At 44.0% G+C, this 27,875-nt stretch overlaps 3 protein-coding genes and 1 long non-coding RNA gene across 8 annotated transcripts; 2 read left to right on the top strand and 2 right to left on the bottom strand.

Moving 5' to 3' along the window:
- Window positions 1-11: 11 nt before the first annotated feature.
- LOC147042464 (methylmalonate-semialdehyde/malonate-semialdehyde dehydrogenase [acylating], mitochondrial-like) lies at window positions 12-5,057 on the bottom strand. Its single transcript, XM_085937827.1, has 12 exons — window positions 4,902-5,057; window positions 4,594-4,635; window positions 4,297-4,371; window positions 3,869-4,030; window positions 3,708-3,786; window positions 2,307-2,609; window positions 2,111-2,232; window positions 1,855-2,044; window positions 1,616-1,797; window positions 921-1,100; window positions 717-815; window positions 12-629 (listed from the first exon to the last, which is right to left on the bottom strand). The coding sequence occupies exons 1-12, from the start codon at window positions 4,935-4,937 to the stop codon at window positions 525-527; spliced, it is 1,575 nt and encodes a 524-aa protein (XP_085793953.1). The 5' UTR covers window positions 4,938-5,057; the 3' UTR covers window positions 12-524.
- Window positions 4,503-7,662, top strand: LOC147042465 (sterile alpha motif domain-containing protein 15-like). The gene is made up of 4 exons (XM_085937828.1): window positions 4,503-4,642; window positions 5,385-5,547; window positions 5,630-5,728; window positions 6,332-7,662. Exons 2-4 carry the CDS (start codon window positions 5,461-5,463, stop codon window positions 6,503-6,505), a joined length of 360 nt encoding a protein of 119 aa, XP_085793954.1. The 5' UTR covers window positions 4,503-4,642; window positions 5,385-5,460; the 3' UTR covers window positions 6,506-7,662.
- Window positions 5,414-26,622, bottom strand: LOC147042466 (uncharacterized). Of its 5 annotated transcripts, XR_015068905.1 has the most exons (10): window positions 26,443-26,622; window positions 25,760-25,813; window positions 24,482-24,547; window positions 22,444-22,507; window positions 14,117-14,192; window positions 12,714-12,847; window positions 11,320-11,461; window positions 11,137-11,194; window positions 8,735-8,897; window positions 5,414-6,484 (listed from the first exon to the last, which is right to left on the bottom strand). It is a non-coding gene; the product is annotated as an uncharacterized LOC147042466 (long non-coding RNA). The 5 variants fall into 5 exon arrangements; XR_015068906.1 differs by lacking the exon at window positions 12,714-12,847; XR_015068903.1 differs by having other exon boundaries at window positions 11,320-12,847.
- On the top strand, window positions 14,626-20,575 carry lrfn5b (leucine rich repeat and fibronectin type III domain containing 5b). The gene is made up of 6 exons (XM_085937534.1): window positions 14,626-15,299; window positions 15,405-15,633; window positions 16,289-16,463; window positions 17,364-17,703; window positions 18,588-18,888; window positions 18,974-20,575. Exons 1-6 carry the CDS (start codon window positions 14,626-14,628, stop codon window positions 19,661-19,663), a joined length of 2,409 nt encoding a protein of 802 aa, XP_085793660.1. The 3' UTR covers window positions 19,664-20,575.
- Window positions 26,623-27,875: the final 1,253 nt, after the last annotated feature.

Here is a 27,875-nt window from a genome sequence, read left to right on the forward strand (position 1 = left end):
TTCAGTCGGCATTCACATTTGCTACTGCATTTTATTGCCATTCATTAGACACAGAGAAACTTACACAGGTTAGTATGACAAATCAAAGTGTTGGGAACACAAGACATAACACTGTATATTATTTATGCATATGGTGTGATGCTCTAGTCGGCAGAAGACATTGTCCCATATGAAAGTATTTGCTCTGTTTAGATTTTCTTTGTGTCCAGTTCCCCAAAACATTTTAAAACTATTGTAACTGCTCGGAGGTTCAAATTCACCTACTATTGCTACTCCAGGGTTGAACGGAATCACAGGGGACATCACGAGGTTTCAACTTGTTGTGCAATATTAATGAGGACCAACAAGACTTTCTCCATAGGAGGCAAGCTGATGACGGACTTGTTTACCAGCCTGATAATAACCCCACCTACAAAATCAGTTTTGTACAATAAAATCAACTTTCAAAAGCAGCCTTCATCCATTCCTCCGCCATGTTTTTTTTTAAGGCACATGTCAAAGTCACCGAAGGCAGTGCTGGAGAATTAGCGTCCCATGGTGGGCATAGTGACAGCCGGGCTCGTCACGGTGGCGTCTTCGGCTTTCCACTGTGACGTCACGGTCTTGATCTGCGTGTAGAATTGAATCCCCTACACAAAAAAGAAGCAGGAGAACGCGGTTCAAGATAACGACTCCACTTTTTGGTGGCGAACGGAGGATTTTGGAAAATGTCTCACCTGTTTGCCATAGAAGTTGGTGTCTCCCCTGAAGGAGCCTCTGGAGCCAGTGAAGGAGAACATGGGCAGGGGGACAGGAATGGGAACATTCACACCAATCTGCCGAAAAGAACAAATTATTATCACTGAATGTTATAAGTCAAAATCCTACTTCAAAATGACTTTTTGGTTTGTTTCATTTTCTTGGCTTTGACTTTATCTCACCTGGCCCACGTCCACCTCGTGCGTATATTTGCGTGCCGTGGCGCCGTTGGAGGTGAATATGGCCGTGCCGTTGCCGTAGGGGTTGCTGTTGATCATGGAGATGGCATCATCCAGGTCGTCGGCCTCCAGGACCACCAACACCGGCCCAAAAATCTCCTCCTTGTAGCATGTCATGTCCGGCTGGCGACATCATTCAACGCAATCAATTATAATCTCTTAGCCTGGAGCTGCTTGAAAGTTCAAACTTTTTATGCTTGGGAAAAAAGACGTAAAAAAAAAAGTATTTTATCAGCTTCCTCGGGATATAAGCTCGGCGGGGGATGCGAGACTTTAACAGCTGTGGGAAGACACTACAGTGCGGCAGAACTTTCCTTTATTATGGATTCAATGTTCTGTCTGAATAAATACCCTACCCGCAGCGAAAAGGAAGTAACGGTTCAAGTGTTGGCACCGTTTTTTTGTTAGTAGCGATGCGATTCTTACAGCGGCATCTGTGCGGGGATCTCAATGGTCACCCAACATTACATTTTAGCAATGGGCAGGCAAAGTATGCCCCTGAGCATTTGCAACGATACAACAAATACGTTATCAAGAATGCTTGTATATTTGTTGCATTCACGTAGAAACAAAACAATTTCAATGAGCCTTTTTTTAAATGATTAAATGTAAACACAAAGATTTGAATGGACGCTCACCGTTACGCTGGCCAAGATGGTGGGTCCAACAAAATTGCCGTTCTCATATCCTTTGACGTTGACGTTCCTGCCGTCCAGGAGCACCTGGGCTCCTTCATTGACGCCGCTCTGGATCAGAGACTCGACGCGAGCCTTGGCCTCGGGAGAGATGAGCGGTCCCACGTCAGCGCCGGGCTGGTCGCCTGCGCGTTGTCGGTCGTTAATCGACAATACGTGAGACTCGGCGAGGAAATGTTTACCTGAGTTGACGCGCAACGATTTGGAGCGCTCCACCAGCTCCGGGAGCCACTCGCGAGACTCGCCCACAAAGATGGCGGTGGAGAGAGCCATGCAGCGCTGGCCGGCCGCTCCGAAAGCGGCGCCCACCAGCTGATTGATGGTGTTCTCCTTGTTGGCGTCTGGCATCACCACGCCGTGGTTTTTGGCGCCCTGGGAAAATACAAGTGATGACTAAAGATGGAAAAGTTCTTTAGATTAAGAACAAAAGCCACGTACCATGTTGGACTGGACCCTCTTGCCGTTCTTGGAGCCTCTTTCGTAGATGTACTCTCCCGCCTGGTTGGATCCCACGAAGCTGATGGCTTTGATGGCAGGATGGTCGCAAATGAAATTGACAGCTGCGTTCAAAGACAAGAAGATTTCAAATCCTCCTCCAAATAGACGGCGCGCTCGCACGACTTATGGCGCCGACCTGCGTGCTGCCCGTGGATGATGTTGAGCGTGCCGTCAGGCGCTCCGGCGTCCTGCAGCATCTTGGCTAGCAGCATGGTGCAACCGGGGACTCGCTCCGACGGCTTCATCAGGTAGGTGTTGCCGCACACCATGCCGATGGGGAACATCCACAGCGGGATCATGGCGGGGAAGTTGAAGGGAGCGATGCCGGCGCACACGCCGATGGGCAAGCGGTAGGTGTACGTGTCCATGTCCTTGGTGATGGACGGTAGCGTCTCGCCAAGCATCAGCGACGGAATGCTGCAGGCGTGCTCCACCACCTCTGCCCGAGCGATAAAACTTTCGTCACGCTTGAAATCGACAACAGACATCGAGGGTTGCTGTGTTTAAGCAAGCCATCCGGGCTTAATGTTTTCCACTTGCTGGTTCTAGTCAAGCTGTCGATTGCCTTTGGGTAAAATGCAGCGTGCTAGTAAATCTCAACCTGACGGCACACCTGCACACGCCGCCGCTTGTCTTTTCTGCTGATAATGGAATGCCGCTCGTTACTTTCAACTGCGCCAAGCGATGCTTTGGCGAGCGGATCTTAATTCTTCAGCAGGAGTGACGGAAAAGAGATAAAGAGTCTGTGTTGATTTAGCTACACAAAAGGGACAACTAATATATAAAATGGGGTGTAGTATTTGTAGCATTTTGAACAGTGGAAGGTTTTGTGGGCTCACTGACATGATATATACGTTGATGCATGAGTATTATTAATAGACAGATTTTTTTTGACAACTTTCCATAAATTTTACGGTCATCCTGCTCCACAGCATTTCATTTAGCGCTGTAGCTAGCGTCCGAGTTAGCCAAAACCGTTTTTACTGTGGATGAGCTTGCAACAGTTGGTGGCTAATTTCTGTTCCTATCACCAGAAGGAAAAAAAGGAAAAAAAAACCCAGAGGGAACGAAATTGTGTTTTTTATCGCGGCCCATTAAGCGGCCAGCAGCGATCAATCCGGAGACGACGCACATAAAAAGCTCACTGGGACTGCTTAGGAAGCCTTGCGCCGCAATCCACTGTGCAGCTGTCTTTACTGGAAACGCATCAATCCATGAAGATGAATAACAGCAGAAAGTCAGGGGAAAAAAAAAAAAAACCTCCCTGAGGGGGGGACTTTTAAATTGATCAATAACATTTCATTTGCCTGTTGCAAGTCGCATTTTGTTTTGTGTTTTGTCAATATGCAAACTGTGATTTAAATGAAGGAAACACAGTACTGAAAATGTGCTAATTTGTCATTGTGTTTTATTTTTTACTCTGATTCTTAATTGGTGTCATTGCACCTTTTCAATAAGTCACTTATTAAAATGTTTGGTATTAAAGACGAATATAAGTAACTTGTTTTGTTTTTGCAAATTAGAAACTTTTACTCACGCAGTCCTCGGAAGACGTCGCCTTCGGCATCAGCCAGAGTCTTGCCTTGTTCCAGCGTGATCATCTTAGCCAGCTCTTTCTAGAATTGAAAAATAGAGAGAGACAAGGTTTGGCAAAACTCAATAGCAATTGCACATGTAAAAAAAAACAACACTTCTTACAATGTTGTCTTTAATGAGCTGCTGGTAGCGTAGGAAGATCTGCTGGCGGCTTAGGATGGACGTCTCCGACCAGGAACGGAAGGTACGGGAGCAGGACTCGGCGGCGGCCAGCATCTCCGTCTGCGTGGCTTTGGGAACACGGCCCACCACCTCATTAGTGGCCTACGAGGATGGCGAAGAGCAGAGACAGTCCGTTCAGACACGCCGACTGCAGTCGTTACTTCAGCTCGTGCATTAACATTTACAGCAAAATGTTTTTCTGGCCCTTAACAACGTTGTAAATTTAACTCGCGTATTTACGAGCCATCAAAAGCTTGCCCGAATGTTGCTGAGGCCTCGGATATCTTTTATAGTACTTCTTTCATCTCCTCAAAGTTTCTTTAATAGCATAACAAAGACGGCATATGCATGCATCTATAAATACTTACAGGGTTGTGAATGTCAAGCCATTCTGACGTGTTGGACTCGACAAACTTCCCATCGATGAACAGCTTGGTGGTGGGCTGCAGAGGTCACACAAATATATACGTCACTTTATTTTCTTGAAGTGACACCCTCCCCCCCACAAAAAGTTTGTTCCTTGAAGTAAAACACACAAGGGTTTGAAAGGGACTTGTGTTTTACGTTTTTCTTTGTGAAAAAGTAACGTGAATGACTTGTCACATTGACGCTGATCGTCAAAGTGACGTTATGTGTCGGGGAGCGTGCACCAGATCTTTTCTTACCACAGACGAGTAGCACATACGGCCCAGCTGCACGGAGGATGTCTGGAAGGTATTTATAAAAGACATTTGGTTAACATTTGACTTTCTTGTTCGCGTCACGCAAACTAACCCGTACATTATGCAAATAATCAACACAAGTTTATTCAACACTCTATTTAACTAAATAAGCAGATACGGACGACTGATCAAATAAGTCTGACGAGTAAGCAGTGCTGCAGCGCGTGCTACAAGCTAGCCACGTAGCTGGTTAGCTTCAATTCGCTAGCTAAAGTCATAATGGGATACTTTAAGATTTTTCTTTGCTTTACCCTCTTATTCAGCACGAAGCGGAGTATTGCTGCCATTGTGGGAAGTAAGGTTACTGTTTTAGTCCTTCGAGTGACCCACCACAGAACGCGTAAAAGCCGTCCAAACGTCCACTAGCAAACATGGAAGACGGGTGGGCGGGGCTGGGAGTTTAACTTGCGATCTATATACCGACAGGAGAGCTCGATCTTTGTGGATTTTATTACTCCATGCGGTTTGTGAATCTACTAAAAACGTCACCATGGCTAGGTTTCCCGAATAGGCGGGACGTTTAAACAGCGGACCAATCAACAGGCGTTATTCAACCACGGCCCTAATTTCCTAGAAGCTGATTGGATGCTCTTACACCGTCATTGGATTTGAACTTATCTCGAGTTCAAACCTCCTGGGAATGTATGCGTCAAAAATATGTCCAAAGCTCTGTGTAGCAACGTCAAACAAGTCAAGGTATTCTAATTTTACAAACTTGATCTTTATTTTTCAAGCGTCAAAGCTCGCTTTGAGACAAGCTGAAGCCAAAGTAAGCGACTCGAGTCGTCAAGCGCCTGTTTCCATGACAACATGGGTACACGCAACATGGAGTTCCTGCAGTGGAGTTGCGAGGATGTTGCAAAATGGATTGAGTCCATAGGATTTCCGCAGTATAAAGTAGGTTGACATTGTAATGCTAATCAGACACAACAGAGGATGACAATAGTGATCGTAATCATTCACATTGTTTCCATGGCAGCTGTGCTTTACAGAGAACTGTGTCACAGGTAGAAAGCTGATCTTTGTGGATTGTGTCCACATGCCAAGACTCGGAATCACAGATTTTAAACACATGCAGGTAGTAAAAACTACTCACAACGCTTAAAATATACAAAACAAGCATAAAATACAAGCTGGAATCAGGTTAAAGAGACTGCAGCACACATTATCATCCCCAATATATGCCATCTGCTTGCCAAACACTTGTCTGCCTTGATTTGAATTCATTAAAATGACTCACACGCATTCATTGGCCCCTTAATTAGGTTACACCTACACATTGAATGACACTCATTTTGCATTGATTAATTTAATACCCCTTCTCATCAAGCTGAATGTTAGGCAAAATATTGGAAACAGCTTGTATTGGCTCTCATCGTTTGAAATTGGAAGTCTATTATCAAAAATAAAAAGCTGTTTTCCCCTCGTCTCTAAGTCTGCTAAATTAGCTCAGTGCGTCTGCATCAAGGTGGAAAGCAGGTGCAAACAAATAATGAAGGACTATTTTACTCAAGATGCTCGCACGCACATACGCACGCTCTCCTTCATCTGGCTCTCAAAAGACGAAACGCTCTCAATTCTCAGTGAGATGAGAGCGCCAAACAAAAAGTTAGACAATCAAAGGATACTCTTTCGCCCTTATCCAACTTTTTAACATACTCACCCGCCGTGTGCTCGGCAGGCTATTGCGGCACGTGTGCGCGAGCTACTGGGCATCACCGAGGTCCTGTGGAGTCGCAGCGTCGCCGACCCGCCGCGGGACATTGAGGGCCTCTTTTTGGAGATGAAGAGTCGCACGGGGGTGAAGACCGATGAGCTCACCCCTGAGCAGCTTCTGGAAGACATCAGCCACTGAACTCTTAAACCTCTGTAGGTTCCAGACCGACACACTTTTATCATTTATTTAATAAATGTCAAACAGTCAGTTTTTACAAGAACTTTAAATTTGACAGAAATTGTACAGAAACTATTACAAATATTTAATTTTGCAAGGATTTCCGTGATTTGGTACATTCCACAAAATAAATCCTCAATATAGCGGCAAACACTGGATTGTGTGTGTGGAGGCATGTATTGTATCAAACCGCCAACTCTCTTGATGACTCACTCACTCACTCACTCACTCACTCACTCACTCACTCACTCACTCACTCACTCACTCACTCACTCACTCACTCACTCACTCACTCACTCACTCACTCACTCACTCACTTGCAGGTTCTGACATTCACAATTCCTGCCTGCCCATTGTAATTAAGGCCGCTGTAAAGTGTTTCTATGACAATACACTAAGTTCAAATATATATAATATTCTTTGAAATAATCATGACTTAAGTGTCCCGCTGGAGCTTTCACGAGCAGGTAAGTGTCCATTTCTATAACTCAGAAAGCTAATAATTGGACCTCAAGGTAACTACCGGGGCATGCAAAGTTGAAGTATGGTTCAAAGGTATGTCAAAGTCAAGGATACAAAAGTAGTCACACCCGTGGGACCAACCATCATTTCCCCGAATGTGCACAATCGAGCCTACTAATTGGACTCGAAGCTAACGACAGGTCTTTTCAAGGCCAGATTTTTTTCCCCCCCTATGCTAATAAAGTCAAGGGTACAAAAAGTATCAACTCATAACATAAGCCTTTTTTTGTCATGTATGGAGTCTGCCACTCAATAGAAAAAAATCCCTAATGAAGTGGTCAATGAAGCTCTTGCCAAGATGACCTAACTCAAGCTCTTATTGATCCGCTAAGGCATTCAGATCAAACTATTGATTAAGAATAGAAATCCTCCATGGCAATTCTAAAGTGTGTCAACATGGAGTCTTATTTGAAACAAAAATGGCAGACTTTTGTTTTTTAAATTGCATCAATACATTGCAATAGTTTTTTTTTTTCTGTCAATTTTCCCCTTTCCTAAATGTTGATTTTTGTGAACTGGGCCCTTGAAGCCATTTGAGACATTTTTGTGATTAAGGGCTAAATAAACTTGATTTATAGGAGGTATAAAATGCGGAATGCGGAAGGGGAGGAGGTTGTTATTACGTGCCAACAGATCCACAGGGGACGAACGGGGGAGCTTTATATTTCAGCCAAGTCAACATTTATTCAACGACTGATCTGCGGCGTACTGTGATTGTAACAGATGCAAGAAAAGCCAGAAACAACAACATATATTTCATCACATCCTATTCAATTAGGTTTTTCCCGAAACTAATTAAACATTAAAGCTTCGCAATCTACCGTTGCCCATCTGTCTAAAACACCTGCTTTCCAATTTAGGCTATTTTTGTCAAAAGCCTGGGATTTATTTGCTTTGTAATTCAAAATGGCTGACGTCAATTTGAAACATGACTTTTTTTTTTTTTCTTCCTGTCACAATAAACACTCAAATCTTGTTTATGAGCAGAACAAGTGCGGAGGGTTGGATTCTGTAAACTTTCCAGGGGGTGCTAGCGAGTTAAGTTTTGTTGTCAAATCCATATCTTTGAGCGAAGGCGAAAAGTGGTGCATGCTGCATTCTGTCGCGCATGCAGTCTCTCTCTGCGTGCGCATGAATAAATGATGATGCTAGGCTGCGAGCGCGGCCGGCAGGCAGGACTCATGTGTGTGCGTGTGTTGCATCTGTCTGCGCACACAAACGCTCTCTGTGCAGCCGCCATTGCAATTCCGAACACAAGCGCCAGTGGAACCGGCGAACGAGATGTGTGTGTGCGCTGTGTGTGTGCGCGCGCGCGGATGTATGACGGCTGCAACCTCGCAGGCAATCTGGATTAAGAGAGAGAGCGGGGACGAGAGAGGGGAATTATAGGAACATCTGGCTGCAGTCATTCGTAGGAGCTGTTCAAAAAAAGCAGCCTCCTTCCTCCTGTCCCTCTCTATCCATTTCTATCGCTCCTTTTTTTTTTTTTTTTTTTTTCCTCGGAGGTGAGGCTGCCTTCCTCCGACCGATGCTCACTCATACACCGGTGCGGCGGATCTCCGCTTCCTCCTTGAAGGGCATCGACAGGGCTGCCAAGGCCGGCCACATGTTACCGGAAGCCGTGAGAACGTGTGCGGGACACCTGCATTAATTTGCTCCATTTATTACCTCAGAGGCGGAGATGCTGGTCTTCTCCCTTTGACTGTGGGGCTGGATGTGTTCTCGGCAAGGTAAAAAAAAAAATCTTCCCCCGTAGCCGTCAATCAACTCCTGTGATGGGGAGGCGGTTGGTGTTTAATTGACTTGAGGTGTGGACTTGCATGCAGCACTCCTGCAAGGTCAGGAAAAAAAAAAATGTATTTTAGTTTCTACATTGATTGATCGTGAGCACCGGGGCTGTAATTCACATAAAATGTCTGCTGCGTTGGGTGTTTTATTGGCTGTGCCCCGAGGATGCGCCGATAGCCGTTACTGATGAAGCTTCTTCTTTCTGTTGCTGCTGTCAAAGCCGAAATGATATGCAAATGACACCTCAGTTGCAAGGTGTGATGGCGGCCACAAAGTGAGTGGGTATGTAAATGGCGCGCAAAGTCAATGTGAGGCTTCCAAAAATTGGGTGGAGAATATACATAGGTGTTTGATGTTGTTCTAAAGACAAATGAAAAATATCATTGATAAGAGGTGGGCAGTGTTTACTCAACTGCAGAAGGGGTGGAGGCTTTTGTTTGTGTGTCAAGAGCAAAGTTGAAAACTAAAATAAAAAATAAAAAAATACGATGGAAAACTGTGACGATAAGACAGAATTTACTGCAACGTTAAGCGTCATCTCTGCAAAGCCATGTTAAACAAACGTACGGTGAACTTTACATGCGTCTCCCTCGGAACATAATTATGGATTCATGCAACATGGTGGAGTGAATCCCTCATAGACTGTCTTTGGAGAACTGCAGGTGGAACAAATAGGTCACGTAGCTTCTCGAGACGTGGATGCGCGCAATATCGTGGCGTGGCCGCACATTATGAGCGTCTACTGGAATGCGAAATGTTGTTGCCAGGTAACAGAGTACTGGGCAGAGAAGGGTGCTTCTGTTTTGGTTAGCAAATGGGAGTTCAAAGAGGTTACGTTTTAAATCCAATGAAAAATATATTTTTTTATATGCTATTCTACATTAATGATCCCCTCAAATCACCTTTAATTGCATAAAGGGAACTTTGTTTGCTAAATGCTGCTGTTTTGGTTAGCAAGTGGACCCTGCAGTAATTAGGTATTTCCCCCCTGATTCAGGTGCTATTTGGATGGATGCAGCCATTAATTGGGCCTCAGCGTCTGTTAGATCACTATGTGCGGAAAAACATGGTGATAAAGGTGCTTCATTATATTTTTACACAAATTAAATAAGGCATCTCCTTGCCTCGTGTCAAGTGTTAGTCATCACGTGTTTTTTTTTTATTCCCGAGCGCCTGCAGGCATCCTTTGAATCTTCCGAGGGGGCCCACTGCGCCTCGTTATTTTTTTTATTTTTCCCTCTACTACATCCGACATGCTTCACACACAGATTAGCCACAACGCACCAAAAACCCAGACCTAAATCTAATTTAAAAATCAATCAAGGAGTGTTTACTGGGCAATCTTACAAGTAAATGTATTATGTATCATGATTTGGATGATTTTTTTCTTGTCTCAAAACCAACCACAGAGCTTTAATGGTAATGGGAAAAAAAGATAAGACGTGATAAACATAGCATTGATAGTTGTGGTTGTAGAAGCTATTCGAACACAAATAGTGCAGCAACACATGTAGACAGATAATGAAACAACAAAATGAATAGCAGCTTTAATTCATAAGGTATAAACAGATTATTTATTTGTATAATATTAGTTATTGTGCTTTATGTTAAGTACAATATTACAGAGTTCTAGTTTCCTCAAAATAGTTTTTACCTCAAGGGACCAATGCAGTTAGTTTTTTTTTCCGAACCAGAAAAAAAAAAACTATTTTAAATAGGATGTGTTGCTCACTGTCATTTTAGCCCGTCCTCATTTCACTGCAAAACGCGACAAAGGAGCTGTTACGGAGGTTTTTGTCTGCACGCAACGTGGGAAGGGATTGAACTTATTTTTTCTTTCACTCCTTCTATACATCAAATCATCCACTCTGCGCGCCCGCAAGGAATTAAACGGGCGAACGAGAGTGCACATCTGGTATTGATATTCCAGAGTGCTTTTCAAGGTTTCTGTGAGAGAAAATCCCAGGTCATAAGCCCCCTCCCCTCACATCAGGGGTGCGATCGCACAAGAACGACGGCGGAATGCAGATGAGCGTTTGAGTTCCAGACAGCTAGATGTCGGAAAATATGACGAGGCTTGCTTGTGTGTCTGTTTTGCTCCTAGCCTGACTTTTGCTTCCCCTGCTCGGATGCCGTGCAAAGGAAAACACTTGCAAAATGGCAGGAGAGACTTGTAAATGCTGATGAACAGCACTTCTCTTGATTCATCGGGGTCTGCTTAGTATGACGCGCACACACACACAAGCGCATAAACACACACACACAAACGGGCGGGATGATACCTTGACATCCAGGGAAAGCAGAGAAACTGCAATTGTTTCCAAAATTGCAGTCCACTACCTGAATTGCAAAAAAGAAAGAAAAAAAAATATATATAAGTCTATTGTGATGCACTGCAGCATATCTTTTGCAATCAGTAGTCACAAAATATGACTTGAGTAAATGTAACAGACATTATTACCGACCTCTGATTGAATTTCCGAGATTGCAGCGGTGCCCGCTCTCGCATCTTCCAGCCACCATCGACTTGTTTCATAGCCGTGGAAGGACAATATCATTTGGTGGCGGTAATGCGCCATTAAAATGCTTTGTGGCCGATCGACTTCACTGAAGAACAAGGAAGGGCAATACGTTATGTACAGTTAGGTGCTTTAATTTGTCATGTTAATTTTTTTTTTTTAATATATACAGCACGGGTAATAAGAATTTTTTTGCAGGTATAGCATTAATAACATCAGTATCAATGACTGTCTCTTAGCATTAGCAAGTAATAGCACCCTGCTTTAAACGCATTGGTTATCCATGACTAAATTGTCCAGGTGCTATCGCTCCTCTGGGGGATTCTTTCTTTTATAAATGTCATTAGGTGATCTTGAAAATGAGCCCCCCCCACCCATTCCCTCCCCTGATTACATCTCACCTCCCTCCCGCCTTTCCCTCAATGTGACGTTTTTCAGTGTTGCCATGGCGTCGTGACTGTCACCCAAGAGTTATCGCGTTAAGAGGCGCGTCACTGTGCATACACAAGTGTTGGCGAGGCAGATGTCACGCCATCTACGTTGGGTCACTTTCAGAAATAGTATGCTTGATTTGTTTCAGGAAAAAAAAAATTCTACCAGCAGTCTATTTTGGCACTCCCATTTGCTTTGCGTGACTTTCCCACAATTTTTTTTGTTTTTTAGCAGAATTGGGACTCTCTAGACCACAAGTTGCACCATCGGGACACATTTGACTCACGCCCTAGGGGTCGTGAGGCGAGTCACGCTATGCTGAGCTTTTTCTTCTTTGAGAAGGCCGCCCCTGGGAGAGCATAGATATCCTCTGCTACTGTACACCGGCTATGCTGCAGTCGCCTGTTTCCATAGACGAGGGGGGGTGGGGTGGGGGTGGGGGGGCTCTATTAGGCAGCGATCCACCCACTGGAGCACACGTGTGGGCGTGCGCTGTCAGTCTGTTGTGTACTCCGGGGGCGCAAAGACAAGCTGGGAGGTAGTAAAGCAACATGTGATTGACTGAGATGACGGTCAGTGCAGTATTTTTTTTAATTTTTTTTTCAGGCTTCATCCAACGTGCAGGATAATGACTTTCCCGGCGTCGCTGTGACATTTAAAAGATGAAGCGCGTGATTGATGAGCACGTTGATTGATTATCTGCTTATTTGTTCGTGTACCTGATGAGTGCAACCTGTTATGTAAATCCCAGTGGAAAGCTGATAATTAAATGCAAATTAGTGGGGACGCTCTTGTTTGGGCGGCGTGGAGGGAATACAGTGGTAACTATTCGCATCACGTTTATCTAAGGGTCAGAGAAAGAGAGAGAGAGAGAGACGGAGGAGCGAATTTGTCTCATCTCCACACACTGAATCAATAACGCGTCTTGAGCCTGGAAGTTGCAGGTCGTTTCTGCCTCATTGCACATCCACAGAGGCCTCAGAGCATCACGCAACTTGGAAACGCACTTCCGAGTCTCATTAGCATGAATGTCGTCGGATCTCTGTGAACACCAACATACACGTCTTCATTAGTTTTAAAGCAGACTTCATATTAACAAGAACATTAAACACAACAAACATTGGTCGGGTCTGCGTTACAGTGCCTCGTTGTCACGGCGTGGAAAATTGTATTTGGCCGACAACTTTGCAGTGAGTCAAATGTAGAAGACTTCTTACTCAACTACGACTGTGATCCAGAGACGAATTTCGTTGCGATTTCTGCAAACACGGACAGTTTTCTTTCTAGCTTTCTCTTCTCAGCACGTCTTAAGATTCGCACATCATGATAATTTCTGTGTAGGACTGGGTGAGGGTGTCTTCTCACGGCAGCTTGATCAGCAGTACTCATAAGATATGTCATAGCCAGCAGGCTCGCTGCGACAATATCTTTTCTCCCTTATCATCATCTTCATGGCGGCTTTCAAACCTGACCTCCTTCTGTCCTCCATTTTCCTCGCTTGTCAGTTCGTAACCGAGGTTGCTGACCCACTCCCGAAACGTCGCCGTCCCGTCTGATGTTTCTTCCCCGCGCCGAATATGGAGGTTATTAGACACATGTTAGCTTTTGGAATCACGGCGGTATTCATTTGGCGGGGCTCCGTGCTGAGTCCAGACTTTTATCCACGCTGTCAAGACGCAGTGCCGACAATGGAGGCATTACGAGCAAACCACCCGGCCATAACCATAAATCAGACCTTTCTCGTCTGTATTTAAAGGTTAGTCTGTAGATTTCTTATACAGCGGATCTCTTGTTTTTAGCAGTTGATTGGATTTCTTTTCACTTTGGTCGGAAATAGGAGAGAAAAATGACACCAAATTCCAGTTCTTGACAGTTGCTATACGATCTCCACTTTACGCTACATCCCCTCTGACAAAGTCCGGGGATTCATCAGATGGATCTGTCGTTATCCCCTATCTCGACTGTGTCATAAGTAAGAGGAGATAAAAAAAAAAAAATCAATGGCACATTGTCATCATCCCATCCTTTTGGCCGCATGATCCCAAGAGATAAGCATCTAATTCTGATCGGACCCTCAGATGGACACTTGAGACTTTCATCATCTCTGTGTACGCAAACATAAAAGCGGCGTATTAGCAAACCAGAAATGCGGGATTGGCGTTCCCGGGTCGGCTTGGAGACATAAGCCCCTTTCAAACAGTACGTCAATCTTGAAAAAGTGAAAAGTACTGGCACGGAATCGATCGTGTGTGGTTATGTGAAATCATGGAAAGTGGGAAAAAGTTTGTGAAGTTCATCACTTGATACTCACTTGACCGGTCATGTTGTGTTAAAAGCAATTGTCACTGTCTGACAAATATTCCGCTGGCATGGAGACAAGCAAATCCCTTCAATATGAAGCAAACAGAAATTAAAATTAATACAATTTTAGGGAGCCAATGATTCACTACTTTTTTTTTTAAAAAACATACTAAACAGCTCCCAAAAAAAAAACATATGACACAAAGCAGTCAGACGTCCCTTTGAAATCTGCAGGTGACTAATTAGTTCCAGGTCTAATTTGCACGGCGTTCATTATTTGTTGACCCCCTGCTTACAATTTGGACACAGTGCTGAGCCCATGATTCTATTTACAATCCGGTTGTAAAGCGCTTCAGGCTCAAAAGCATCTCTGTGCTTGAAGGGGGCAAATTCCCCCAGCAAGACAAATGAATGTTTAATAGCGATGATAGCGCTGCGCAGTCTCTGCTCGATAAACCATTTCCTCCTATCTGTGTTTTCTTTTCCCCCTACCTTATCTTTGCAGACGTGACCACGTGAATGACAAGTCCAATGGAGACCATCCTGTTTTATCTGATGGTCCTATGTGCGGCTGTCAAGGCCCACAAGGTTCAAGTTTGTCCCAAGCGTTGCGTGTGCCAGGTACTCAACCCCAATTTGGCTACGCTTTGTGACAAAAAGGGGCTGCTATTCGTGCCCCCCAACATCGACCGGCATACGGTAGAAATGCGCCTGGGGGATAATTTTGTCACAAGCATCAAGCGCAAGGACTTTGCGAATATGACCAAGCTGGTGGACCTGACGCTTTCTCGCAACACTATCGGGAATATTGTGCCGCACGCCTTTAAGGACCTGGAGAACCTCCGGGCGCTCCACCTGGACAGCAACCGTCTAACACACATCACCAATGACACCTTCAGCGGCATGTCTAAGTTGCACCACCTCATCCTCAACAACAATCAGCTCACACACGTTCAGATCGGGGCCTTCAACGACCTGACGGCTCTGGAGGAGCTCGACCTGTCCTACAATAATCTCGAGAGCGTCCCCTGGGTGGCCATCCAGAGAATGTCCAGCCTCCATACCCTCAACCTGGACCACAATATGCTCAGCTACATTCCAGAGGGCACCTTCTCGGGTCTACAGAAGCTCAAAAGGCTGGATGTGACCTCCAACAAGCTCCAGAAGCTACCCCCGGACCCCATTTTCCAGAGGTGAGTAGATCATGTATCAAGACTAAGTTGAATGTCATGAATACAAGTTTTAGTCAAGCAAGTCTTAAGTCCTTCTAACTGAAGTCCCCCCCACCTTTTCCAAAGAGCGGGGGTCCTGGCCACCTCGGGGATCATGGGGCCCACTTCTTTCGCATTAAGCTTCGGCGGAAACCCTCTGCGGTGCAACTGCGAGCTACTGTGGCTAAGAAGGTTGCGGCGGGAGGACGATCTGGAGACATGCGCTTCGCCTCAACACCTCGCAGGACGCTATTTCTGGACCGTGTCGGAAGAGGAGTTTCTGTGCGAGCCTCCTCTCATCACCAGACACTCTCAGGTGTGACCCCCCCCCCCCCAAAAAAGCTCTTGATTAATTCACTGTGGTCTCATATCAAATATCACACTTGGTAGACTTTTAAAGCTCAGAGGACTTTCTTGGGCCTCTCAGTTAATGGGATATTGTAAAATAGTGTAGACAACTTTGGATATCTACGTACTGAAAGTTAGATTTTTTTTTCACCTCCCTTGCTATTCTATTAATTTCTTAATTTTAATTGAATTTTAATTTCTTGTTGGCGCTATTTTGGTCAACTTGAGTACACTACACATCTAAAACTCACTAAGCACTTGTGTGGCTTCAAGTCATTTTAAAACTCGGTACTTTACGTGAGCACCCCGCTTGTGGACAGGATTGTAATAAGCTATTTGCTGGCTCGTGATAGATTTGCCATTACGGCAACGAGTTCTAGAAAACCATCCAAATAAAACGATCCAATCGAGGCGGCGCGGCGTAATAAACAGCCATATCTCACGCCTCTTTTACATCACGGCGGATGTTTATGGTTCACGCGTGTTTGCCGCCGTAGCGACGGCACGGCCAACGTGCTAATTCATCGTTACGACTATGATCAATAGTCGATTACGTTTACAGGGAACAGAGCTGTAAAAAACCCAAATGTGGTCAATATATCAACACGGAGTTGTTGTTGCAGGAGCTGCGGGCCCTGGAGGGTCAGAGTGTGACCCTACGTTGTAAGGCCCGGGGGGATCCGGATCCCATCATCCACTGGATTGCCCCCGACGGACGCCTCATGTCGAACTCTTCCAGAGCCTCCGTTCATACTGACGGCACTCTCGACATACTCATCAGCACCGTCAAGGACTCAGGTTGGTTTGTAGTGTCAACGGGGTTCGATAATCAAGCTACAATATTTAAATACTGAACACTCTCAAAGAACTGCTGAAGGCCACATCTCACACCAAGATGCTCACACGCAGCTAACAGGTCAATTTGACTCCAGTTCCTGACTCAGCTACCGTTTAACCTCTTTGTTCGCTTGCCAGAAAAGAATAGTTTGGATGTAAACTCACCAACCTTTGTTGTTTCAACAGTAAAACATTTTTATTAATCCGTTGATATTTTGGCGTATTTGGAGTTGGATGAACAAACAAGCTATCACAGGTTAGCTACATTTTACCCAGCTAGTTACTACAAGTTCCTCAACCTACTTGTGAAACTCACACGTCTTGCTTTCTGTGCTATCTTTGGTTTGTTCTGTTGAAGAAAAAAAAAATAAGTGTTGTGCACTAAAGAAAAAAAGCTAAACATATTGACTTGGTGCTCAGTGTTCTTACACTTAGCATCTGAGATTTAGTACCATTAAATAGTCTATTTAACAAGTGCTGCTCTGCTTTTTATTACCTTTGCAGTGTTCAACCTTTTGCTGCGTTTGTGCTAAACGAAGCTCGCTGTAAATACGTTTTAATGTAGGCGTAATGAACCTAAACAGTGTTGTTTTAAAAGCACATAAACACATTTCTATTCTTAGGATTAAAGCAGGGTTGGGAAACGCGTTTGTGCTCGAGGGCCACAATTTGAAATTGGACAGATGGGTTGGGTCATTTGGAAAGGGAACTTAAGGTCAAATGCGGATGTAAAAATAGATTATTGTAATCACGACGCAATGAGTCATTGTCATTTTGAAATATTAACCTGTGACTATATTGAACAGAATCATTTACAAAAATTCAATATATATAATTATGAATTATTTCCTCTCCTTCCAGGTTCCTTCACCTGCGTGGCGTCCAACCCAGCCGGAGAAGCCCAGCAGAAGGTGGACCTGGTCATTGCGAAGCTGCCTCACATTACCAACAACACGGCTTCTGAGCAGGAACCCGACCCGGGGTCTTCCGACATTGCCACGGTCACCAAGACTGGAGCAGAGGGTCCGGGCGGCGGGGTGCCCCTGGGGAACGCCAAGACTGGCCTGGAGAAGAAGGTGGTCATAGCCGAGGCTACGTCTACCTCGGCTGTGGTCCACTTTAACTTCCAGAGAAACATTCCGGGCATCCGGATGTTCCAGATCCAGTACAACGGGACCTACGACGACTCGCTGGTTTACAGGTGAGGAGTGAGAACAGATATTTTAGAACCCGGGGTAGTACGGTCAGCATATTTGCTTCACAGTCAGAAGATCCAGGCTCGAATCCCTCCTGGAGTTTGAAATGCCGTAAGCGAGAATCAAAGTCTAACGAGCTTCCAAACCAAACTTGCTAAATAAACTTAAGATGACCTCAACCGCATGATTAAAACTACCACGCCCGTTATGTTACCGACTCAGGACGATTCAGTCCCTCGAGGGGATTCGGTCTCCTGGGCTGGTACTGGACTGTCTTTGTGATTATTTGCGGTGTCCATTAATCCCATCAGGAGTACTAATGCACCGCATCTCACTTCTCATTCTTCAACTCTTAATCCCCTTTTGCCGGAGTGTACCATTTACCGTCTTGATAATGCTTAATCAACAAAATCAAAAATAACAAATGTCAGCACTAAGCTGAAGATGAAAGCGCCGTCAGCCTGGCCGGCGTTTGGCAAAAAAAATAAAAAATAATAAACAGCATCCCAGGCGTCTTTCATCTCTGTTACTTTCTCCAAAGACGCTCATCACCAGGACATGATAGGACAAACGGGGACAAAAAATGATGCAGTCAACAGCATTTTTTGGTATGGAGCTGCAGTGCAGAAAAAAGATAGACAGACGCCTTATGCGTGAACCTTTCATCACAAAAGACGCTGCTGAGAAAGAATCAAACGTCACTGATGAAACGCAGGCACGCCAAAAAATGGCCGACTTCCAAAACAATCAACTGCATAATCTGTTGAGGCGCTAATCCAGGGGTGTGCAAATTTGATTGGCATTTAATTTTCAAACAGGATAATCCGAGGTCATCATCAAGTAAAAAAAACAACAATTAAAAAATCTAATCTCGTCGCCATCTCTCCAGAATGATCCCACCCACCAGCGAGAGCATCCTGGTTAACAACCTAGCAGCGGGAACCCAGTACGACCTGTGCGTGCTGGCCATCTACGACGACCAGATCACCTCGCTGACCGCCACCCGGGTCATCGGCTGTATTCGCTTTTCCACCGATCCGCAGTACCTGAGGTGCCACTTCATGCAGTCCCAGTTTCTAGGCGGGACCATTGTGGTCATCATTGGAGGGATTATCGTGGCTTCTGTGCTGGCGTTTATTATCTTCCTCATTGTGCGCTACCGGGTGTGCAACCAGGGAGACGCAGATAAGGTGAGTCTTGTTCCTGGGTCTTCAGAGTGGATGTACTTCATCTTTTCCACAACCGTGGAAACAAATGAAATCTTCTTTCTAACAGGCTCTGGAGATGGGTGATATTCGTTCCCTGAGCAGCGACGGGCAACTACAGGGTTGCGGACTCCCTAAGTCTATATCCAAGCAGGTCCTACGTCCGGAGAAGAACGACAAGGAGTGTCTGCGAGTCGCTCTACCACCTCTGGAGCCGGCCAAGCAGCGAGCACCTGTCGCCAACACCGGCACAGCCAAACCTTCCCTGCCTGACTGCACCGTGTCCACCTCGGCCGCCAGCCACAGTTGGCACCCGGCTTCTCCGGGTGTCCCTAGAGTGAAGCGCCCGGCGACTTCGTCGAAACCGTCCGACATCCTACGAGCTGAGGCGCAAGCTGACGTTGAATTCAACAACGTCAACCGTAATAACTCCTCGGAGGTAAAGGTGCCACCCGTGGTATCCCGCGCCCAAGCCCATAAATGGACTGCAGCTCCCAGGGTCCCGCGGGCACGTCAGGCCCCTCGTCAGTACATGACGGTGCCGGCGGGCGCCATCAGGGTCAACCGTAGACACTCTCTCAACACGGACTCGTCCAGGGAGCGGCTGTACGTGGCGTACCCCAAAGCGGGGGCTAGCCTGCGCTCCAAGCGAAGCCTATCCATGAGCGGAGAACTACCGCAGATGCACAACGCCGCAAACATTCAGCGGGCCCGCGACAAGTTGTCCCGCTCTGAGTGGCTCCTGGAGAGCACCCTATGACTCGGCGTTTACCGACGGATTTTTTTTCCTGAACTGGATTGTGGCCTGCTTTGAACCGCTTTGCCTTGGCGTTGGCACTCAGCCACTCCGAAGGGGAGCTTGAAGGTCCCCCTCGTGAATCAAAGGGAATACGAGCGGGTTTACGGACCAGCTTTTGTTTTATACGCTATAACCAATCGACATCTTCTTCGCAAGTGGACCACGAGAAGCACAACATGTATAAAACAAGCTCCTGTACAAAGATTTTCCAAGGCATACAGTATATCTCAAGGCGACTATGGAAAACCATTTGCATTTTTATTCAACATCCTTGAAATCCATTTTAGGGCCAAGGATGACAAATAAATCCTGAAATATTCTTCTCTGAAACAGTTTGAGAAGTTATTCCATATCCTTGATATCAAGCACAAGGGACATTAATGGTCTTTCAACAAAGACAATTCAAGTTTGGACTCTGGACCTGAAGATAGATCGCAAGGATAAGGAATAAATTGCCAAATGGCTTTCCATTGGCGATCCTTATTGTCATTCCTAATGCAGTAACTCGGACACTCTGTACGATAAAGACAGATGAGGACACGCCTCTGAATGACCTTGGTGCGTTTTTTTTTTTGTTTCTTCCGGTGTGTGTGGATATAATGAATGTGCTTTTACATCCCAGACAGCACAATGCAGCATATTTCTTTTTTCTCGGTGGCACGAGTTGACTCAGCCTGATACTGCCCTCCGGTTTGAATCGATCAAATCACTTTTATCACGCAATTACGCAAAGACCTGACGGCATGGTGACGTTATGCGACAAATGAAGACATTTTCCATGCTTCCTTCAATCTTTCTTTTTTAACGTATTATCATGCTGATGTATAAATTAACTTGTAAAAGGAACGAGCACAACTGGATACTGGAGGGGGGCGGGGGGTGTTAGCTCTTGATTTTGCTGTTGTTTCTGTTTGATGTTTAACAGTATAAATAAAGCAGTGATACAAGGGACAATTCACTTGGGATTTCCGATACTACAAAAAAAGAAAATGCTTTTGATCAATGGTCGAGTTTGGGTGTGTTAACAAGAGGGCTGCGTCTGTTTACGTATAAGCAGTGTGACATCATCGTGTGAGCGTGCCAAAAAAAAATCAATTCATGTTAACGTCATGGCTCGGTGCTTTGTGATGACATCAGTTGTGGAAAAAAACAACAACAACAAAAACAAAACTGCAAATGGCTTTGGATTCTTGCTCCACTGACAACACAGGGACAAACTAAAACAATACTTCCTATAGAAAATAATGTAAATACAATTAATCCGTTCCAGACACATAAAAGTACGAATAAAAATACATTTTATAAGGTATAGCTATAAATCTACAGAGTGAAATAAGTACAGATAGTGGAAAATGTAACATCATTATTACATTTATTGAGGATTTTTGATACAGCAAGCAAGTGAGAGAGATGACCTATTTTCCAAGTTCTTTCATGGAATCTACAGTCTTTCTCACTTTCTTGATCGAATGGCTGGCACCTGGTACTTTCTGTCAGATTGTGCAAAAAATATTCTTTACCTGCATTGCACAGTCCGATCGTTGATGAACAACTCAAAGCTGAAACTAGGATTTATTCTTCTTTAGCAGGACTAAATCTAGCCTAGCATATCCGTGCAGTATTAAGCTAACATTGATCCGAGACGGCAACCGCGACACGGCATCAACATGAGCTTATCTCTTGTATATTTTGGTCGCCGGATGCTGTCTGATTGATTCTTACATGTGCTCTGCCTCTCATAGCGGGGAGTCTCAGGGGGCTATAATACATACAGTCGTTCGTGAGGGGGGGGGGGGGGCGTATGTACGACAAAGCATCACTTTCATTCACACCAGCTGGTTGCTACCATGTTTATTCAGCATTAGAAGCTCATTAGGGCTGATTAAAATGCTAAGGAGCCTGGCCGGAGTCTCAGTTCATTCTATGGTGGTAGAAAGCCAGAGGTGCCGTTAAATAATAGATGTGGGGGAGGGAGTCAGGGAGGGAGGAAAAGATGGAGGGTTTTGCGAAACAAATACGGCGAAGAGGAGGAGGAGAAGGAAGCGGAGGAGGGGAGCTTGGAAAAAAGAGGCCACAGGGGGAGTGAGAGGTAATGTGAAACAGGAGGAGGAACATCTTTTCACATCCTCCTTTTGCAGTCTCGGTCTTCACTGCCCAAAGTGGGGGTATTGAAGCAAGGGACCACCTTATTTACGTGACGGATTTCGGACGAAAGGCTGATCAAAGTTGTTTTCTAGTATTTTTCATGGTATTTAAAAAAAAAAATCAATCAATCAATATATACTTTATTTTGCATTTTTCATAATAAATCGATCGATTATTTAAAACGCCTGATTAATTATTTGAATAATTTCAAATCTATATTAACAATAATCAATAAATTAACAATTTTTCCTCTAAAAAAATAAAATGGTTAACATGAAATTATTTATTTTACAAATATATTCTGTGTTTTTAAATGGTGCATCCACCTCAGCTTGTTGTCATGGTGACCCACTGAAATTCCGAGGACCATAGCTAAGTTCATCTGTGATGGGGAAAAAAAAAAAAAATAGAATGGGACCCAACAGAGCTGGCTAAGCAGTAAGCGTTAGCCGGCCATCGTGACCGCACTGTAATGTGACCATTGCCATGACAACAGTCTGAGGTGGAAGAGCGCTGATGTTGTTTAACAGGCTGAATTCACTCCATGGTAAGATTCAATGCCTTTAAAAAAAAAAAAAAAAAAAAATCATTCTCACCTCACTCCAATGTTGAGGGCATGTCCCTCCCCCTCATTTGTCAACTGTTAATCAAACTTGGAACCTGGGAAAAATGTGGCATCAGGATTAGGATAAAACATTCCAAACATTCTTTTAAATTCAAATCAGTCTTTTCCCACCTCCAGTGCTCTCCCAATTCAATTCAATTACTTCCTTTATAGCCTTGTCATTTTCTTTGTGCCACTTTTAAGTGAACTGTGTTAGTCTCTTTATGCGGGCCACGCAGACCACCGCCACGATCGCAGATGGTTCCAATCGGCGCCGGCGTCTTTGTTTTTAAATACGTCGTCGGGGCTATTAGAACCAACCGTAGAGGCCATTTTGAATCCTCCACGTAATGGGAATACTTCATCAAACACGCCTTTTAGCACCGTTGGCTGGCCGCCGTGTCATTATCTTCCTTCAGCAGGCGCTCTCATTAAGGGTCCAGCACGAGAACATTGTTTCGCCGCTCCAGGGAGAAAATGCGACGAAGTGAGCCCGGGGGCCACCAAAACAACCCCCCCCCCCAGCTAGCTTGGAGGTGGCGGCACAAAAAAATATATACACGGACAATTATGATGGGGTATGCATTATTAAGAAGAGTAAATGGGTCCAGGATGAACATCCTAGCTCATCAATAGTGAATGTGACTCCTGTTTCTGGGAAAACAGCCGTCTGGGCTGCGAGAAGGATGGGAGGGGGAATTGAAATGGTCAATTCAAAAGAAGACCCGCCTTGTTTACTCAGCAACGACTGGGAGTGCTTCATTTTCACGACATAAAGCAGAACCGAGGGTCTAGGGTTAGGACTTGAGTTGGCTTTAATTATTACACTGTGATCCAATCTTCTGCACACACTCCTGCCTCTCAATTACATGTGCTGCAAAGGTGATGGATGACACGGAGGGCAGCCGGGCCGCATTTTATAGTCGGCCGCCATTAGCGAACATTTGCCTGATAGCGGCTATCGCTTATCTGGGTCATTTACTCGATGCCAATGGTCGGCCGTGATGGATCTCTTGTTGATTGTCCGGTGCTGGGAGATCACAGTAGAGAAAAGAAACGGGGGGGCTCAGCGTTTAACGCCTCTTTAGCGACACCGTTTAGTTTGACTTTTGTAAACGTGAAAGTTAATCTTGTTAATGCTTCTGGCCTGGGTGATTACGGAAACTTTTGGTAGGTCTTAAAAACAGGGAACATTCCGATCATTCCTATAAATGGTAGTTATGAGGGGCGAACTTTGTAAAATTGGTCCCTGAACTCAAAAAGTCAAAAAAGTCAAAGAATCCTAACAGGAAGTTGCCAAAGGGGCTGAGAACGGCGTCACTGCTCATTTCCACACGCAGAGTCACGGAATAGCGATGAAACAGCAATCGACACGGCCACAGGGAGAATTACGTCATCTGGATCACTGGGGATTACCAATCAAATCTGCTTTTTTTTTTTTTTGCAGGCTAATCTTATTTATTGCCGGCGATGATCTCATCTAAGTGTGCTTGTCAAGCGTCGCGCTTAACGCGGCTGTCACGCTAATTGGGGCGCGCAAGGCTAACATGCCAACACGTCGGAAGCAAACCCTCGCAGCTACGGCTTGATCATTTGTCACCTCGTATCGGATGGGAGGGAATCGGAAGACGAACAAGGGATCCGTTCAAATGTGGCACGAATTCTGTTTTTGCAGTGAAAGTTGTGACAAGAACAAAGTAATACAGTAAACACAATTAGCACACTCTTCTTGGGAGCTGCTGTCGGCCACAGCTCACACGCAGGCATTCTCACGGAGACTCAAATGGCACAGAGAAAAGAAAAGGTTTTTTGTTCGAATTCACTTACAATGTATTTAAAAAGTTCATTCAAAGTAAAATCAGAAGAAATAATTTGGTTCAGGTTCTACAAAAAAAATCTATCAGTTTCAAAGTTTATGAAAGGTATGTCACTTATTTTAGATCACCTGACAGCCATATTTGCAATTCGGATGTTGATTAAATTCCAACACAGGCTGGAGGAGTATTTGAAATGCAGATGGAATAGCTTACCTTCCACGGCGGCGACTCCAAGTCTTCATTCCCAGTAAAGGTCGACGCCTGATTGACGCCTTTGGCCTGGACGAGAAAGATAGGAAAACAGAATCAGACGTGCGGAAAATATCGACCGACCGTGGGATAGAAATCACCCCGATAAAACTGTCATCATCATCATTTAATCACCGCAATGCGCAAAGTTTCACAATTTATACGGCACGACAAAACAAATTTGCTACATAATCTCACAATACATTTTACGTAGCACAAATTCTGCTTCTGAATCTGAAAAGAAGGAGGAAGCAAATAGGATTTATTGTGCTAAAATAATTATCTCTGTCGAAAGCCTTTAAGATTTACAGAGTGCTAACTTTAATCACCTGTGTAAATAGACACTATTGTGTAAGAGGCATAAAACAAAGCCCATTTGAGCTCCACTGCCATCTAAACAGCAGCGCCTGGGGCGAGCCATTTACTCCGATAAATTCAAGTGTGGTGACTTAACGCATGTTATGAATCATAATAAAGATGATCTCATGTTAAGTGCAGAATTTTTTAACAAACGCCATTTATTTGTATGTCATTAATGGACAATAGTGATAGAATCTCATTTTTATACATCAGTTTTGCATTTTCTTTTTGTTTTTTCATTTTGTTCATTTTAAAGGTTAACAAGATGAATTTTGACCACATGGCCTTTAACAAGCTGTTCTTTTAAAGTACATTACCTTTTCTATTGCAAACCGAATAAAAAAAAAAAAAAGGAGATTTTTTTTTTTTTTAATCGACTATTCAGTCCCATCCTTGGGATTATTTTCGTCCCCAATATTTCTTTATTTGTAGGATATCATTAGATGTGTGTGTGTATGTATATATTTGTGTCTCGTGACGTAGACAGTTCACTCACCGTATGACCTAATTAGCAGTTTAGAGATGGTTATTATGGTAAAAAACAAGAGAGTGTCAAAGCTTCACAGCGCAAGTGGTCTTACCGTAGCGTTACAAATCACCAGAGCTCATTCGGGGGTTTTAATTACGGCACGGCGAAACAAATCAAGCGGCGGAGACGAGATGCCGACTGCAAATGAGCGCAAACAAAACAGAATGGAAGAAAAGAAAGTGTGTCAGAGACGACGGCAGATGAATTACAAGTTGCGTGACAGAGGGAGGGGAAAAAAAAAACCTTGACATTTCAACAACTCAAAGGCAGCAATCAAATGTGTAACAAGCAACGGTGTATGCCCGGAAAACCTGTCTGCAGCACACGCACACACATACTCTCTCTCCTGTTACCTTGGCAACATGTTTTCTGCATGGAAATAGCATCCTTGGCCGTGCTCCTCGCCACTAAAAAAAAGTACAGAAAAAAAACACTCTTGATTATATTGAAACAAGTTCTGAGAATTGACCCGAGAGGACCGAGAAGCAAAGCAAACGATTTATCTTGTTAGAACCTCTAGAGATATGACAAAAGACTTCATTATGTACATGTAAGATTGCTGTCAATGCTTGGATCAATACTTTTGATTTTAAGTATCACTTGAGCCTTTGTACTACATGCCTGGTTGGGATTTATTATATGGTTGTCAATGACCATGCAAATATGTACAAAGTAAACTAGGGATGGCAACTTAAATGCCATCATTTAAGGAGGGGGGAGGGCTACAATTTTTCAGCAACGCTATAAAAAAAAACACTTCCTGGCTAGATTTATGACATATATGATATATATATATTTTTTTTTTTTTCCAAATGCTCATAGAAAAGAGTAGACCCAATGTTCGACTATACGCACTGTGTGCCGATATTGCAAAAGCTCTTTTGCTTTGAATTCCCCAATTAACAATGGCACAAAACTACTGAAAAGAAAACCAACAACTCTTTTGAGCATTTTTTCACCCAAAATCTACTCAAATATTTTTAATATTACACTTCATGTCATTCAAATCTCCAAATGTATAATGTGACTCACTCACCTGTGCCGCTTCTTTGTGCAATTAAGACGCCATACTAGCGTTTGAAAAAACGATGAAGCGTTGAATAAATCTGTTTTAAGAGGAAATAAATTTACTTAATTCTCATGTAATTCTAACAAACTGTTAACGTTATGAGGGGGAGGGCATATAATTAGTACTTTTGTTTATGTACTTTTGAGATTGACGTATCGGCCACACTCTTCTTCACAGAATGTTGGATGCACTGCTGAGCGATGTCTGCCGCCTAGTGGTAAACACTGGTCTTGCATATTTTAATGACTCAACAACAATAAACAATTTGCAGAAATTGATTGAGGGCCACTCCAAATGTGGGCGATGTAAGATATTGCTAGAGAAACCATTATAATAATAACATAATATTAAAATATGAAATAATATTAAAATAGTAAAGTGCAAAACAATGTAAATGAAATATCTAAAAATATAATAAATATAAAATATTAACCTAAACATGCTTATCAATAAAAATATAAATTGTGCCTTGTTATGATACCCTGTAAAATAATAATAAAAATGAAAAAGTATGTGACCAGTGTGGCATTTCCAGAGGTGAGAAAAATAATCATCAAACTGCCGCCTTATTCCTTTTAATGAAACCAAACAAAAAGCAGTAGAAAAATCCTGCCTTTACAAGCAAAGGTGTTCTGTGTTGTTGTTTTTTTGTCTGGGAGACAGACTAATGAAAAGAAAGAAAATCCTGAGCTTGCTCGGAGGCTGTGACGGCTTCTGAAAACTAACCTCAGTGCAGGTAAACATGGAGCAAAGGGATTAAAGTCGGGGGGGGGGTAAGAGAGCTGTAATGAAATAAGCGCGTGAAAGAGAGCAGCTGCTGGAGCCTTGACAGACTGCCGCTGCATAACAAGTAGAGCATTTACTCTGTCCTTGCCTTTGTCAGTCACACCAATAAAACAACAATTCCACTTTAATGAAACCTCTTAATAGCCTACTTCAGGTGCAGTGGAAATGACTCGGGTTTAGCGATATGGCCTTTAAATAAAATTTCCCATGTTATCCCTCCACTCTATATTTGATTGAATAAAAATAAAACAGAATTTAAGATTCCTGGTCTCATTTTATGCTTCAATACAATGGAAATCGTGCTGTGCCTCCTGGTGTTCACTACTTGGCCAGCTGAGGTCAGTATAGACTGATGTTTGATGCAAAGTGATGGGAAAAAAATCTAATAATGTAAAAATAATATCTTCATTTGACCACCTCTAAGTGTGAGTATAATTTAAGTTTTGTGCCCCTTAAGAATTACATTTATTTACACGACACAAAGGGGATTGCAGATCAGTACCAAGGAGAGCTCCCGATGTAATGACAGTAGTGACCCGCAGAGGGCAGCATTAAGTTGCCAGCGGCTAAAATTAGCAAATGAAACCGTAGGAAAGCTGAGGATCATAATTAAC

The sequence above is a fragment of the Syngnathus leptorhynchus genome, chromosome 18 (assembly GCF_054491065.1).
Source record: "Syngnathus leptorhynchus isolate UIUO chromosome 18, UIUO_Slep, whole genome shotgun sequence".
NCBI classification, from domain to species: Eukaryota; Metazoa; Chordata; class Actinopteri; order Syngnathiformes; family Syngnathidae; genus Syngnathus; species Syngnathus leptorhynchus.

Bases quoted from the DNA above. Each gene is read 5' to 3' on its own strand.
- LOC147042464 (XM_085937827.1), bottom strand. From the start codon at position 4,937: ATGGCAGCAATACTCCGCTTCGTGCTGAATAAGAGG. The intron at 2,233-2,306 runs GTCGGCGCCATA...CTTTGAACGCAG, and splicing joins CATCCACGGGCAGCACGCAG to CTGTCAATTTCATTTGCGAC. The intron at 630-716 runs GTGAGACATTTT...TTTTTTGTGTAG, and splicing joins CCAACTTCTATGGCAAACAG to GGGATTCAATTCTACACGCA.
- LOC147042465 (XM_085937828.1), top strand. From the start codon at position 5,461: ATGGGTACACGCAACATGGAGTTCCTGCAGTGGAGTTGCGAGGATGTT. The intron at 5,548-5,629 runs GTAGGTTGACAT...TTTCCATGGCAG, and splicing joins TAGGATTTCCGCAGTATAAA to CTGTGCTTTACAGAGAACTG. The intron at 5,729-6,331 runs GTAGTAAAAACT...TGTGCTCGGCAG, and splicing joins CAGATTTTAAACACATGCAG to GCTATTGCGGCACGTGTGCG.
- lrfn5b (XM_085937534.1), top strand. From the start codon at position 14,626: ATGACAAGTCCAATGGAGACCATCCTGTTTTATCTGATGGTCCTATGT. The intron at 15,634-16,288 runs GTGTGACCCCCC...TTGTTGTTGCAG, and splicing joins TCATCACCAGACACTCTCAG to GAGCTGCGGGCCCTGGAGGG. The intron at 18,889-18,973 runs GTGAGTCTTGTT...TCTTTCTAACAG, and splicing joins ACCAGGGAGACGCAGATAAG to GCTCTGGAGATGGGTGATAT.